The 16,317-nt window shown below is 40.1% G+C and overlaps 1 protein-coding gene across 1 annotated transcript; it reads right to left on the reverse strand.

Moving 5' to 3' along the window:
- Positions 1-6,158: 6,158 nt before the first annotated feature.
- Positions 6,159-15,778, reverse strand: LOC126586073 ((3S,6E)-nerolidol synthase 1-like). Its single transcript, XM_050250776.1, has 9 exons — positions 15,657-15,778; positions 14,661-14,916; positions 14,109-14,466; positions 13,802-14,020; positions 13,610-13,637; positions 8,917-9,027; positions 8,798-8,828; positions 6,983-7,206; positions 6,159-6,885 (listed from the first exon to the last, which is right to left on the reverse strand). Exons 1-9 carry the CDS (start codon positions 15,705-15,707, stop codon positions 6,562-6,564), a joined length of 1,602 nt encoding a protein of 533 aa, XP_050106733.1. The 5' UTR covers positions 15,708-15,778; the 3' UTR covers positions 6,159-6,561.
- Positions 15,779-16,317: the final 539 nt, after the last annotated feature.

Consider the following 16,317-nt stretch of genomic DNA (forward strand, 5'->3'; position numbering starts at 1 on the left):
TGTATGGGCCGAAGTGGTGGTTGTTCGGAGGCGGTATTTGTATACCATGCACTGAAGCTTTGTGGGTGAAGCTTTTAAAGTGAAGCTTTGAAGCTGGAGCTCTGTAAATGAAGCTTTTGAAGCTGGAACTCTGTAAATGAAGCTTTCGAAGCTGATTGACATAAGTGATACTCATGAATGTTTATGTTGATTGACATGAGTGATGCTCATGGATGTTGACATGAGTGATGCTCATGAATGTTGACATGAGTGATGCTCATGAATGTTGATATGAATGATGCTCATGAATGTTTATGTATGATTGACATGAGTGATGCTCATGAATGTTTATGTATGATTGACATGAGTGATGCTCATGTATAATTTTGGAGTACTGGACGTACTTTTGATCACCTGGTTGGTGATAATAGCGGCATGGTGCCGAATAATTTTGGAGTACTGGGCACACTTTTGATCACCTGGTTAATGATAATAGCGGTAGGGTGCCAAATAATTTTGGAGTACTATGCGTACTTTTGATCACCTGGTTGGTGATAATGGCGGCAGACTGCCGAATAATTTTTTGGAGTACTGGGCGTACTTTTGATCACCTGGTTGGTGATAATAGCGAGTCTGGCTCTTTTGGGCATATGGGCCTTCGCCCTCCACATAACATTCCAGCCCATTATTTTGGGCTTGCCGTTTTTTTTAATTACCATCTGATGGGGTTTATACAGATGTCTCCGAAAGATAAGAAAAATAAATCCGACCCTCTGCTCAATGGGTCACGCCCATAATTCTCTTTTCTGCATGCCATCACCACGGCAATTATGTCTTCTTCTTTTTATCTTCTTTTGCCTTCTGCTTTTGCTTTTGCTTTTGCTTTTACTTTCTCTTTTCACTTTCTCATAAATGATTTCACATGGTTTTCTCCTTTTGCTTTCTCAGAAATCAGAAAATGATTTCACATGGCTTTCTCCTTTTGCTTTCTCAGAAAATGATTTGCTACCACCCTGTAAAGAAGATGCAGGGAATGGGTCGCGACTGAGCACTTCTGGTTGGTACTGCAACCCATAGAACCTCCTGGCCGGGCTCTCAATTGCAGCCACCGATGCAGCAAAATAGGGCAGCAATGAATTGATAGGTGACAAAGCGTTGCTGGCAGCCCCTTCTTTGGCAAATATTGGAGCTTATTATACTTCCTGATGACCAATTTTTGAAGCAATGAGAGATTTCCGAGCACCTCCGATATGGATCCAAGATCTGGAAGTCTTTGGATGATGAAGGATGTTATATTGTTGGGAAGAAGGTACTCTTTTGGGAAGGATACAAGGTCAGGAAATCCACCGACAGTGAGATCATGAAGAGAGTGGAGTTTGTGAAGCCTCCATTCATTTCAAACTCTCTTGCTTTTCCGAACTTCTTCTTCCCCTCTCTCTCTTTCATTATCTTTAATTTTCTACCATTAGCAGCCTCTGAAAAGAAAGGGAAACCGTGGCAAGAAAAAGTCAATAATACAGCCAATAATACTGAGAAAACATCAGAAAGCCACCCAAAGCTGACAAGAGAAAAAGTCAAGAATACAGCCCATAATACTGAGAAAACACCAGAGTTCATCTTCCCATTGCCGTGGCCGACTTGCTCTTTTCTGCTTTTGTTTTTTTTTCTTTTTGCTTTCTCTTTTATGCTTTTTTTTCTTTTTTTCTTTTTGCTTTCTCTTTTCTGCTCAGTGTTCCCTCCGTTTGAACTTTACACTTTGCCGTCTTCAGCGCTTTCTGACCAATCAGAGCTCGCCACCACGGGGGTTTGCACAGCCTTGACGAGCACAACCTTGACACACAGAGCAACACTAGGAGGTGAAACAAGTCCTAAAAGAGCTCAAACGAGGATAATCCAACGGCGGAGAAGTCATCGTGAAGATGGGAACTCGGAGCAGTTGTAACCGCCATCACCGAGTTGAATCGTTAGGACAGAGTGAGCTGAGTTCATAAGCAAAAGAGAGAGAGCCGAGTTGGAGCTCACTACGGACTCGTCAAGGGAGTTCAGGGCCGAGTTGGAGTCGGGTCGGGTTGAGGGGCTGACAGGAGAGTGGTGTCGAGAGTGCGATTTTGATGAAACCCCAGGAAAATGAAAAGTGAAAGTAGAGCATGAATGTATCTAGCCAGATCTTATGTCCTCAGCTCTTCATGGTTGTAAATCTCTCCATTCATCGTGACAACGATTGACTTGTCCTCGTTGTAGAGAGGTTGATAACCAGAGGCAGGGTCAATGATGGCCAACTTTTGATGAGCCAAAAAAACAATCTCAATGCTGGTACAGCCCACTCCAGTTAGGTCCACGATGCTTCAATCTGCGCGAAAGCTCAAGAATCGGACCCTCTTGGCGAGATTTTTCTTACGGTGTTGGGCAAACACGTCACAAAAAATACCAATATTTCGGACGGATCCCTCAGATGCTCGATGCAGCCTCTTCTCTGGTGGGCTTAGGCTCTCTTGAGGGCTTGTGTTCCTTTTAATGTAGTCTGTTGCCTTCACCTTTGGAAACATGCAAAAATGTGCTTCTGCTTTGCCTCTGAAACAAAGAGGCATAATAGAATGCCAACCATCCTTTGGTCCTGATTTCATACTGAAGGGTGGAACCAGGAATCAATAAAAGCCTTGTCCAGATCTGCTGTTGGAAGAGTGACACTCATCACCGTGTAGATGAGCCAATGCACCCGCCACCGAGACGCAAAACAGAGAAGAGAATAAAGGAGCGTTGAGGTGGTGTATGGCTCAAACCCACACATTATTTTTCTTCTCTCTCCTGGTCCTCACAGAAATCAGAAAATGAAAGTTGGCGTAGTACTCACTAAATGAAAGCTGACAAAAATCAGAAAATGAAAGCTGGCGCAGATTCACGGCAGAGGTGAAAAAATGAAAGAGAACCGACACAACTTTTCGTATCGATTCCCACAGACGGCGCCAAATGTTGATGCACAAAACCGGAGGTCTTGGAACAACATAAATTTGACCGTGAATCTGCAAGAAAGTAAATAACACAAGATGTATCGTGGTTCACCCCAATGTTTGGGCTACGTCCACACTGATATTGTATTTCTCTGAAAGGATTGAGGATGAGAGGGTGAGAGCTTCTGAGGGTGAGAGAGCTCTTCCCATGGCCTAAGAATTGGCCTCCCCTAATGAGGAGAGTGAGGGGTCCTTTAATAGAATAAGGGCTCCTCACTTATTACATATTTTCCCATTCGTTTATTACATAATTACATTTGAGTCCTCCGAGTATTTATACGAGATCTAAATACGGAGGCCCTAAGTATGGTACAAACATCATGCATGTTTGTTCTCTGTGTAAGGTACCTCGATTGATGACGATGATATCAAAGAGCAGGTCAAATCACAAATTCAAAGGCTAAAAATTGTGCAGATACCACATGATTCTCATATATCCAAAAGGTAAGGCAAAAATCTGACACATCCGAAAATGATTTGACAAGTAAAATCTTATATATTAGGTTGTCTTCTCTCCAATTTTAAAGGATTAGGATTCTCTCATCTCATCTTTCCATCTCCTTCTATCTCATCCTCTCACATTCTCTTATTTTGTCTTTCTCTTGCTATAAAAAAATTAATATAAGATGTTGACGTGTCTTAATCGTGACCCTTCAATTAGGAGGTAAGGAAAGATGAGGGAAAAAAAAGGGAGAGAATCCTACTCCCAAGTAATAAATTAGTTCTATCTTCCCTCCCCCTTCTATCCTATTCATTAAAGAAAAAGACTATTTACCCTATGCGATTTAGCCTCCGTACTTCGTACTCAAGAAAAGAAAAAGAATTTTCTTTTAGTTCACAATTAAATCCCTATCTCTACAATTCCTTACTTTTCGTTGTAATTTTCCAATGAATGCAACCTTCGATATGTTCTTAATCGCCTTATTTACTTATTCTTGGTTTATTTAGCATGTTAATTATTTATATGGTCATGAAGTTATCAGTTAGGGTTATGATTTTAAGAATTGTTTATATTTTATTGTCGTTTTTTTTATTGATTAAAAAATAAACATATGATTTTATGGTACTAATTTCAACTAGCCCACCCCAAAAAAAAAAATCCTAACTCTGTTATTGGTTGAGTTGTGAGGATCGGTGGTGCATCAGAGAGAGACAGAGAGACGCAGAGCTACCTACGTCACTCCAGTCCCAAAAAAAAAACACTTTCTTTATATTTTATTATGTCTCCTTCTATGAAATTTTGCAATAAGGTAAGCTTGTCATTAAAACTTTCATTATAAAGGAAAAGGATCCGGCAACCGTTCATAGTACATCGGGCGGTCAATTTTCGTTATATATTATTTATATTTATTTTAAATGTTAAAATGATTTTTGACCGCACAATATACGATAAACGGTCATAATCATAGGATCCCTAAGATCTCGCTGGATCCTTTTCCTATTATAAAGTGGGTGGAATAATAGACAATAAGTGGCGGGACTGAGTCTGAGATCCTCGCAGGATCTCTTTTCTACGGTTTGACAGACCCTTAAATCCTGCTCGTTCACACAAATCGAACGACCATAAATAAATCACAAAAACGACGCAGCACCACCATTTTCTTCTATTCACTTATGCTCTCTCCTTTTTTTTTTTTTAATTTTCTTTTGGGGCTAAGCATAGTTCATAAAATATTATGCTCTCTCTTTCTATTTCTGTTCACTGCCTCCATCTCCAACCTTCTTCCTGGATTTTGTTATCATTAATTCCATGGAGTTCTTAATAGGAAAAAAAATGCAAAAATAGTTCTTGGTTTTTTTTATAAATTTTTTTTCAGAACCTAGACATGAAGAGAGGCAGGGAAAATTTCTAATAGCATATCGGTGGCAAATTGCAATCAAAGGGGAAAAATAAAGAGATTAGAAAGAAAAACAGTGAATTATGAGCCTTGATTACTGATGTCCATGGCGATGGTGCTATGAATAGAGAGAGAGAGAGAGAGAGAGAGAGAGAGAGAGAGAGAGAGTGAAGATAAAACGGAACGAAGGTAGAAACTAGAAAGGGGTGGTTTACCCAAAAAAATAAAAAACTAGAAAGGGGTGAGGCTATTAACTACATTGAGAAAGAATCAAAGAGCAATAAGAAATGTAGGAAAATGGAGTACTAGAGAGAGAAACAATTGAGAGAGAGAGAGAGAGAGAGAGAATATACTGTATAAAGTGTATTTAAGACTTAATGAAATGGATCATCAAAATTACAGAGTTTTTGTACACACATATATCTAGATTAAAGATTCATTCTTACACTTCTAAGTGACTAACTAATTTTTTTAACAATCTAACAGCTTTAGTATGACATGGCAGTCTCACTAACTAATTAATGTTGAGCTGTCACGACACTCAACAGAGGCAATCTCGTTTGGTGTGAATTTTTATTTTATTTTATTTATGGTCGTTTAATATGTGTGAACGATCAAGATTCAAGAATCCATCGGATCCGCATAATTAAAGAGACCTGGAGATGATCTGAGTCTGGGGTGGGCATATTATGATTATTTTATTTATAAAAAAAATTCATTTAATTTGACTACCTTTGAACTTTCTAAGTCGGGAACTTGCCGAAGAATGGTTGCCGCCATAATATTTCGTTAAGGTAGTGTTGCACATGCTGAATATTTGTTGCTGCAAGTTTGTAATTTTATTTGCTACTTGATGCAAAGGATTGTGACTCAAGTGAACAAATTCAGAGTTTTACGGATATAATTTGGTTCTTTTTAATACATAATATTACAAAGGCCTAGAAATTTTTCTTGAAGGAATATGGTAATGTGTTTTCCACATCTTGGCCTGCAATTTATGTGAAGGGGTATTAATGTGTGTTATTTGCTTTGGTAAGATGTGTGTTATCTGCATTGGTGTTGGTAAGATATGTGTTATCTGCATTGGTGCATTTGAGGGTGTGATTCACTTCCTACCTCCTTTTTAGTGCATATTTTTGTGCAAATTATTCTTGCCTATTATGACTAATACATTCAATTCCCGCAACGAAGCATGCGTGAGTTTTCTAATGATTTCTAAAGTTGTTCACATCAATAATTAAAAACTGTGAGTGTCAACTTACTTTTTTTCCTTTCCAAAAAGTGGACTGTCTTTTTATGAAATCTTAATTGCACAATTTTATGATAAAAAATGTATGAGAATCATAAACTTCTATTCTTTATTTCAGATTTGGATCCTCCCCTGAGATAATGGAGAGGATCCTTTTGATCAATCATTGTGGGCCGTTGGATAAAAATCCAACGGCTATAATTATAATAACTTTAAAAGGACTTCTCTGTTTGTAGCCGTTGGATAAAAATCCAACGGCCCACGATGACTGGTCAGGAGGATCCTCTCCATTAGCCCAGGAGAGGATCCAAATCCCTTTATTTCATCGGATGACAACCAAATAAGGTAAAACACACTATCTCCCAAAACTAACAAGGAGAGCAAGAACAAAGGCGCTCATAAATCCAAACTATAATTTGAGCATTGCGATTAAACAAACTTGGCATATGATCTCTGGCGGCCTTTTGCCTTCTCAAGATTGATCAATCTATGCTTGGCTGCGCTGGTTACTTAAGTCTTGCGCAAGAAAACTATCAGAAAGCAGCGACTTCATATTCTCCACAAGGCTTGGAAGGCTATGTTGAGAATTATAATCATACATCAATGGGACCATTCTAGCAACATTAAGAGCAAGTTTTGTAAAGGATGCTGAAAATGGATTTGATGCAGACAAACATTCTTGGTTGAGGAACTTCCATTCTTCCGAAATCCTATGGACAACGAATGCTCGTGCATCTTCATCTGAACAACCTTGATTTTCATTCATGTAACACTCTATGTATGAACCATCATTTCCATCTTGGTCCTCATCCTGCAATTAATCCAGAAAATATCCTTACAATACTATATTTTTATAAACAAGTGCTAAATGTAACTCAAACTAACCATATCAAAATACAAGTACGAACCTTGGCACTTCCAAAGTCATCCCATAGCCGAAGAATTTTTGCGGTTGAAGATATAATGCTAGATATGTTGATGTTGTCCAGAATACGTACAGTTTCCTTGCTTATACCTTGACCCAGTAAGAAGAATGCATGTGTTAGAACCACAGGCACCCCTGAACTGATGAACCCGTTGTTCAAGTACTCTTCACTGTTTGGCAAGTGCCTGCAACTAAACCATCGTGCTTCTAGTTGTTTGGATCAAAACTTGAACTTTGGGCTCAAGAAAGAAGCTGGCCCAAAAGGAGGCCCGAAGGGAAAGATAGCCGAAGCCCAGTTAAAGCCCAGAAGGCAGAAATGGCCTTTTCTGACTTGGTGCAGCTCATGAAGACCACTTGCTTACCTACCCAAAGGCCAAGTGGTGTAGACTGATCAGCTACACAGCCTATAAAGCATTCGGGCAAGGCTGCTGCTACAGAAGGCCAAGCCGAGTTGTCTATATAAGAAGAAAGAGAAACCAGGAATAAGGACACTCAATCAAACAAACAAATGCAAGCACAAACTCTGCTCAAAGCCAGATTTGACTTCAAAATAAAGCTGTAGTCAGCCTTCATCCCTCTCGGGACAAGCCTTCATCCCTCGCGGGATAACCCTCCCTTCAAACCTTTGTAATAGCTCTGCTACCCTGTTCAACCTTGCTGTAGTATCGATTCATCTTTTGTAATCCCTCTAAGCTGTCAGACCCTTGACAAAACTACAAAGATAGGAACCTACAGGACGAGCAGCCTTACCTGATAAGGTTTAACCTTGCCCGACCTTCTTTGCTTTGTTTTTGTCTTTTCAATATGTTGTATACGTCCAGTTATATGCAAGTTATTTCTAGCAATATGACTATTAAAAGGCTTTCTCAATACTTGAATCCGATTTGAATATATCTTCAGTGTTCAAACCAGATCAAAGTCCTAAGCCCTCGGGCATGTAAATCTGATCGGTTAAAAGTCTTTGGCCTCAAGGCATAAAAAAGAACCTTATGTGGACTTAACCCATCCACGACAGTCCTTGATAAACGAGAAGTCCGAAGTTACTTGGGGCACAAGTAATCGACCTACCCTCTAGTTTTATTTCTATTATGTTATGATTACCATAGAACGCTTGAGCATGGAGTGGATTCTGATGGAAAGCCTCAAGGCCTACACCTAAGGCCCCACAAAGGCATCCATTTGGATTCGTTCCGTTCTGCGATCTAGAGAATCTAAGTATAAGAATGAACTCTGATGGGAAGCCTCAAGGTCTACACCTAAGGCCCCACAGAGGCACCTATTTGGGTTCATTCTACTTCTTGGACTCGGGTAATCAGAAGTATAATAGTTAGAAAACTCCGGCAATCACGAGAAAAAATATAATGTGTTCGAGCACTGGTTTAGTTATTTATGGGAAGCTTCAAGGCCTACACCTAAGGCCCCACAAAGGCACCTGTTATAACTAACACGGTTTCTCGGATATATACATATATACAATTAAAACTCGACATCCATTTTACATCTACCATGCTGAAGATGGCAGTGGCACGCCTGAGCACCTAAAAGTTAACCTTGATTGTGAGCCTCAAGGCCTATACCTAAGGCCCCACAAAGGCACCTCTCAAAGTTAACGCTGTTCTTCTCTTTTAGCCTTGCCCGACGAGCCTTGCCCAAAGAGTATTGCCCGACAAGACTTTCCCGACAAAGCCCGATAGCGAAGCAGAAGCCCGACAGCAGCCCTCAACCAGCGCCAACCTCCAGGGGAGCTGTGTGCTCGTCGGCCAGGAAACATCCCCGACGGAAATTCCTGACGCGAACACTAGTAGGAACGCTTTGCATAATGTTGCCCACTGCATGCATGCAGTACTATATTATTAACAATAATTCCAAATCTGAATTGTAATGCTTAAGTCATTGAATCGAAGTTAACTTATATACCGATTTTTTAAGGGGCTCTAGAGGGTTCCATCCATGCCTTTTGTGCACAATGTAGCTGGTTTCATTGGTAACGTCATAAAGAGCCTTAAAACATATCTTCATGTAATTCGGTAGTTCAAATTAAGGTGAGTATAAAATGTATATTGTATTTCTATATTATGATTTACAATAGAGATGCTCTTTATAGGAGCCAAAGGAGCGGACAACAACTAATGGAAATAGTAAAGAAAGACTAATGGACAATTAGTGGACTAGACAAAATTATGAAAGGCATGTCTAATGGAAGTACTCATGAAAGGCTAGTGGACAAGCAATCAATGTGTTGAGAAGAAGATTCCTTTTTACGCCCCCGCAAGACGGTGGTCTCGTCAGAGACACCGATCTTGGATCGTAACAATTGGAAGCGTGGACGAGGAAGAGCTTTTGTGAGGACGTCTGCAAGCTGATCCTGAGTAGAAACATGTGAAACTTGAAGAAGCTCGCAATTGACGCGATCATGAACAAACTGAAAATCAAGTTCAATGTGCTTCATGCGAGAGTGAAGAACAGGATTGACACTATAAAAAGTTGCCCCAATATTGTCGCAAGAAATGGTTGGCTTATCCATTGAGGAGACACCAATCTCATAGAGAAGGGATTGAAGCCAAGCTAGTTCAGCAGTAGTAGAGGTTATGGCGCGGTATTCTGCTTCCGTAGACGATCGAGCGACAGAACGTTGTTTGCGAGAGCTCCAAGAGATTAAGTTGCCACCCAAATAGATGACATAACCCGTGGTAGACTTACGGTCATCACAATCACCAGCCCAGTCGGCGTCTGAGAAGGCATATAGACGAGATGAGGCACTGCGGCGGAAGAGAATGCCATGAAAAATAGTGCCTTTTAGATAGCGGAAGAGAAGTTTCAAGGCCTGCCAATGAGACTCAGTTGGTCGATGCATGAACTGTGAGAGTTTGTTGACGGTAAATGAGATGTCAGGGCGAGTGAGACTGAGGTATTGGAGACCTCCAACAAGTTGTCGAAAGGTAGTAGCATCAGTGAGAGGAGAGCCATCAGAGAGAATCAAAGGAGTAGAGGTAGCCATTGGTGTGGTCACATCCTTAGCACCATCCATTTTAGCTTTAGCGAGAAGATCATGGATGTATTTATGTTGAGAAAGAAACAAACCCGTGGTGGTGGGTATCACTTCAACCCCAAGGAAATAATGAAGGTTCCCCAAATCTTTGACAGAAAAATGATTTGCCAAGGCTTGAATGAACGTAGAGAGGAGACTTGCATTATTTCCTGTAAGAACAAGATCATCAACATAAACTAGAAGGAAGATCACATCATTATCCTGACGAAAAATAAAGAGAGAGGTATTTGAGATGGCATTGACAAATCCTTGATTGAGCAAAAAGGTGCTCAACTCCTTGTACCATGATCGGGGTGCCTGCTTGAGGTCATATAAAGCTTTGCGAAGTTTGCAGACATGTGTTGAAACGGTAAATTCACCGAACCCGGGGGTTTGTACCATGTAAACATCTTCAGAGAGTGATCCATGCAAAAAGGCATTGTTCACGTCTAATTGACGAATAGGCCAACCATGAGTGAGAGCCAAATGAAGAACAATACGGATGGTGGTGGGTTTGACAACTGGACTGAAGGTGTCTAAGAAATCCACGCCAGGACGTTGGTGAAAGCCTTTAGCAACAAGGCGTGCTTTGTACCTATCAATGCTGCCATCAGAATGTCTTTTGATGCGAAAGACCCATTTGCACTCGATAAGATTCTGTGAAGGTTGAGGAGGAACAAGCTCCCATGTGCCATTGCGGATTAACGCATTGAACTCGTCGGACATTGCTGCACTCCAAAGAGGATCTTTGATAGCCTGAGAAACACATGTTGGTTCAATGGGAGAAGGAAGTGGGTGTTTGGTGGCAGTGCAAAGTTGTTTAGGTTTAAAGATGTTTTTTGCTCTGGTGGTCATGGGGTGATGGTTGAAATTATTTGGTGGTGGTGGTGGGGGTAAAGGAATGATAGATGTGGGTATGAGATGATGTGGGGATGGGGGGTGAGCAGTCGCAGATGGTGATGGTGCAGAGGAGAGACACAACTCCGAAACCTCCGAAGATGTATGAGTGGCAGCATGCTGAGAAGAGGTGTGTGATGGAACTGGTGGCACTTCGGCAATGTGAGCAGGAATGGAGATGGCGGCTAGAGTGACAGGAGACCATGCAGTGGAGTCGGGGGAAGGAACTGAAGGGATGACAGAGTCACGAGAAGAAAAAGGAAAAATGTTTTCATCAAATCGAACGTGACGGGAAACAAACATACGACGGGAAGGGAGATCAAGACATAGATAAGCACTTTGAGTAGAGGAGTAACCAAGAAAGAGACATGGACGAGATCGAGGAAGAAGCTTGTTGGAATTATAGGGTCTTAACCAAGGGAAACATAAGCAACCAAACACACGAAGCTTAATGTAGTTAGAAAGATCACCAAAGAGAGCTTTGTATGGAGAGATATTATTGAGAACATGAGTGGGCATCCTATTAATAAGATACACAGCAGTTTTGAAAGCATATGACCAATAAGTTAGGGGTAAGGATGCTTGGTGGAGAAGTGTTAACCCTGTTTCGACAACATGGCGGTGGCGGCGTTCAGTAACACCATTGTGTCCAGGAGTGTGTGGAGGAGTGGTGAGGTGAGTGATGCCATTTGTGGAAAGAAAATGTTTGAGTTTAACATATTCTCCTCCTCCGTCAGAGTAGAAGGTGATTATTTTGGTGTGGAAGTAGTTTTCTACAAGAGCTTTAAAGGTTGTGAAGATTGAGAAAACATCGGATTTGTGTTTCATGGGATAAAACCAAATATATTTCGTGAAATGATCGACAAAGATAACATAGTATGAAAAACCATCAGTAGATAAATAGGGAGCAGGACCTCATACATCACTATAAATTAGTTCAAGGGGACGCTTACTAACAAGCGTAGAATGACCAAACGGGAGCTTGTGGCTCTTATTGCAATGACAAGAAGTGCAAACAGAAGGAGTTGAAGACATAGGAATGGAGGAGGTACGTTGGATTTGAAGATAGGTTCGATGGTTGGGGTGATCAAGCCTACGGTGCCACACATTGGAGGAGTCCATCACACTGCTCATAACTTGTTTTTGAGGCATCAAGCATGGCCACTCATATGTATCGTTCTTATTCGGGCCTCGAAGAAGTGCCGCTCCCGTGTTGAGATCTTTGACAAGAAAGGAATCAGGAAAAAATTCAATAGAGGTGGCATTTTGTCTATTAAATTTGGCAATGGAAATAATATTACGGGAAATGGAAGGAACACACAGGACATCATTTAAGTGAAATGGGGTGGTAGAGGAATAAGAGAGTGATGTGGAACCAACATGTGTAATACTTAAACCTGTTCCATTACCAATAACAATCTGATCATGACCATCATAGGTAGTGGAGTCCGGGATGTTCCTGGAGTCAAAAGTGACATGGTGAGAGGCACTCGAGTCGAGCAGCCAAGGAGATGATGTTGAGGGGCGGATAATGGTGTGGTTGACCGTGGGTGGAGCGGAAGAAAGTTGAGGGCAACGTTTGCACTATGCCCTTGAGTACCACACCATTGACAAAAACCACGATACCCCGTAGTAGAACGACGATGATTGGAGTTGTGGTGGTTAGCACGGTTAGAGTTGTAGGTGGTATTTGTTGGACGTTGCTGGGAGGCTTATGTGGCCCTGAAGTCACGCTAGAAGGAGCGGGGAGCTTAAGCAACAAGGGCAGTCATAGGAGTAACAACAGCTGGTGGTGCATCCCGTTGGAGGAAAGTTTCATGTTCAATGAGTTTGTCATACCGATTTTCAAAAGAGATGGAGGTATCGCTAGCTCGAACAACGGCAGCGATTTCTTTGAAGGCAGGTCCAACACCATTGAGGACGTGTAGAACAACATCATCGTCGGAGAGTGGAGAATCAATGATGGCAAGCTCATCAATGATAGCTTTGATAGCTTGTAGAAAAACTGACACATGTTGTGTATCACGACGCATGAGCGTAAGATGCTCTTTGAGGTTGAGAACCCGAGAGCGTGTTTTGTTGGCGTAGAGCTTGGTGAGCTTGTCCCAAGCCTTCTTGGATGTTTTAGAGGAGGAAATGAGAGATATAATCTGTTCAGAGACAGAAGCTAAGATAGCATGTAGTAGCAGCTGATCTTGACGAATCCAGAAGGTGTAGCACACAGTAGAGGAGGCAGCAGGACGTGGTTTTGATCCATCAATGTAACCCATCAGGTCATACCCAAGAAGCAGGGCATTGAATTGAGCTCGCCAGGAAGGAAAGTTGGTGGGTGTGAGTTTTAGAGGTAATTGAGCAGCAGCGTTAATGGTGACAGGGGTGGGCAAGGGGGGTGAGTTGGTGGATTCAGCCATGAGGATCGGAAAAAAAATTGCTCGATGGAGCTTTGTTGCTCTTGATACCAAATTAAGGTGAGTATAAAATGTATATTGTATTTCTATATTATGATTTACAATAGAGATGCTCCTTATAGGAGCCAAAGGAGCGGACAACAACTAATGGAAATAGTAAAGAAAGACTAATGGACAATTAGTGGACTAGACAAAATTATGAAAGGCATGTCTAATGGAAGTACTCATGAAAGGCTAGTGGACAAGCAATCAATGTGTTGAGAAGAAGATTCCCTTTTAGTTCACCAGTTGCATCAATATCCCATCTGCAAATAATTAATTACATGCGTTAATGTCAGCGCAAGTGACTATGAATTAGACCGCTGATAGTCATGCATGATTCAAATTCACAATCTAGCAACATATTCACATTTTATTTGCACACTAGTGTAACATGTAGGATATCATAAAACCACACAAGTACACGAACCTCTCAACTGCAGCTGTGAAGAGAATGAGTTCATCGAGGGTGCCCTGAACATAAAAAATATCGTCAATTATGTAGACAAGAGAGATCGATTTTGTGAGTTCAACCCTTTCCTCTGATAAGCTTGGATCTGCTAGGCATGCCATCGGCCACGTATACCATTTAATTGGCTGGTCTCTCACGAACTTCAACTCCTTAGTCAAGCCTAGTTCTTTCCACCACCTAATTATTACGATGAAAAATATTTTCATTAATTAAAAAGGAGTACTAACTTAAAATCAGTGTCTAGTGTCTTTGGATCTGAACTCACTTGGATACTTGTTGAACTTCATTTCGGATTAGAGATTCAACCATGTTGAACTCTAGTTTTGCTAGCTCCCGCAAAACATTGACCCATTTCTCCTTCCCTTCGAAATTATTTAAGTAGTTCTTAGCCATGAATCTTGTCAAGCTCTTGTGATAAGGATGCTCTAATGAGTACGCGAAGGATGAAGCTTGATGATCATCGAGGTTGTTTTTCATCCAATCCGTGAGAAGCTGGTGGCTTCGCCTTCCAGCTTCATCAAGTGACTCTTCTCCTGGGAAGCTCAAATGAGATGCTTCATATAATCCTACTAATCCGCTTATGTCGACTTCCTTGTTGTTCTTGAACTTATTAAATATTGCATCTGTTAATCACAAGGAAAATTAATTACTTTGTAGTAATGGTGACATTAGCTTTCAGAGTAATGTTAGACAGACCAATTTTTTCAACCAAATTTGACATTTGTATCAACAAACAAACAAATAAATGTTCACTTGGTCGTTTTAATAAAATAACATTTTGCAGTAAAGTTAGGACAAAAAGAGAATTGAGACCAACCTGTGGTTACATGATAACCTTGTTGTCTCAGTAGTCGAAAACGAAGTGAAACCACACCAAGTTCATCACTGCCTTCATCACCATAAGCTCTCGTGCATTGCTTTTTTAAAATTGCTTCAATCTCCTCTTGGAAATGATAGTTAACGCCTAGGCGTTGCATGGCGTCAACCGCAATCAATTGTTCATCTTCTCCGATGTTTGCGAGTGCATCCTTCAATTCCTTCAATTTCTTTGCATAGCGAACCTGAAGGTCGCCCTAAAAGGGGAAACATTGAACTTAGCATGATAAGCAAACACTAGGCTGAAATTACATAGTAAAAAAATAAAGGTGAATTGTCAATTTAGTTTCCGAATTATCATCTGAGTGAAAATAAGTTCCTATACTATTTTTTCAGAAAAATTAGTCTGTGAATTATAAAAATCTGCTAATTACATTCTTAATATTATATACGAAGCTACTATATTCAATTTTCTGTCAATTTAAGTCACGTTACTTGCATGTGATTCACATTAGAAGGTAGATTGATATTTTTTCAAAAGACATAGTGTATAGAGTTAACTTAGGAGGGTAAATTAGACGTTACATTCGCAACCTATATGAAATGTTAAAGGCTTATAGGCGATAAAATGATAGTATTATACTCTAAAGTAACAAGTGACTTAAGTTGACGAAAAATTGGATAAAATAGCTTTGAATATAATAGTATGAATGATATTAGCAATTTTTGATCAATTTAGGTACTTATTTTACTGAAAAAATAATTCTAGGACCTAATTTTCTTTAAGGTGATATTTTAAGGACTAAATCGGCACTTTATTCTAAAAGAAAAAGAGAGAGAAGATAGTGTGTGGAGTAATTAAGTAACCAAGTAGTGTTAGTTTTGGTACATGAGTAGTGGATTGTGGAGCAATTTGGACACTTATGTGTATATAAAAAAAAAAATATATATATATATATATATATCTATATGTTGGGTTATTATTTTTGGAACTTACAATAACTTGTCCCTTGGAGGAAGCAGAGTGAGCTTGAAGGAAGTGTGCCATTTTCTACAAGAAAGAAATTAAGAAATTCCAGTTTTGGATGAGAGAAAATACTTGTTGGGAATGAAGTGAGGTGATCAGCTCATGGTGATTCCTAGTGAATTTATAGGGCAATGTCTCTTGGCATCCAATGCAATGGAGCATGTGGAGCAGTGGCGGAGCCACATGGAGACTAGGGTAGTCCAGGGCCTATCCTGGAAATAAATTTATATCGATTATGTAGTAAATTTTGTAGTAATGTGCAAGTGGTGTGTTGGTATGTTAGGTTTTAAAGGTTTCATTAGGTCTTGGGGTCGATGCTTGCTGACGAAAAGCTATTTTTTGGTATTTTTTACCAATTATCATATATAACTAACCTTCTGCTAACATTCTGATTTCTTTTAAACCAATTATTTTTGTGTTAGTTCATATAAAACAAGGTATATATATTCGGGAGGAAGATTAAATGATATTAAAAAAAAGTATCGTAATAATAGCTTTTTTTTTGTTAGTTCATATAAAACAAGGTATATATATTCAAGAGAACGATTCAATAATATTAAAAGAAAAATATCGTAATAATAGATTGAGCTAGTTATAACATTATTATTAATGTTGCGTTAGATGTCAACAC

This window comes from Malus sylvestris, chromosome 10 (genome assembly GCF_916048215.2).
Source record: "Malus sylvestris chromosome 10, drMalSylv7.2, whole genome shotgun sequence".
In the NCBI taxonomy this organism is placed as follows: Eukaryota; Viridiplantae; Streptophyta; class Magnoliopsida; order Rosales; family Rosaceae; genus Malus; species Malus sylvestris.

What these genes read in the sequence shown, in the direction of transcription:
- LOC126586073 (XM_050250776.1), bottom strand. Translation starts at nt 15,707, where the DNA reads ATGGCACACTTCCTTCAAGCTCACTCTGCTTCCTCCAAGGGACAAGTT. An exon ending in TAGAGCCCCTTAAAAAATCG is followed by an intron (nt 8,829 to 8,916) that starts GTATATAAGTTA and finishes GCATGCATGCAG; the next exon opens with TGGGCAACATTATGCAAAGC. An exon ending in ATGCAAAGCGTTCCTACTAG is followed by an intron (nt 7,207 to 8,797) that starts TGTTCGCGTCAG and finishes CCAAACAACTAG; the next exon opens with AAGCACGATGGTTTAGTTGC.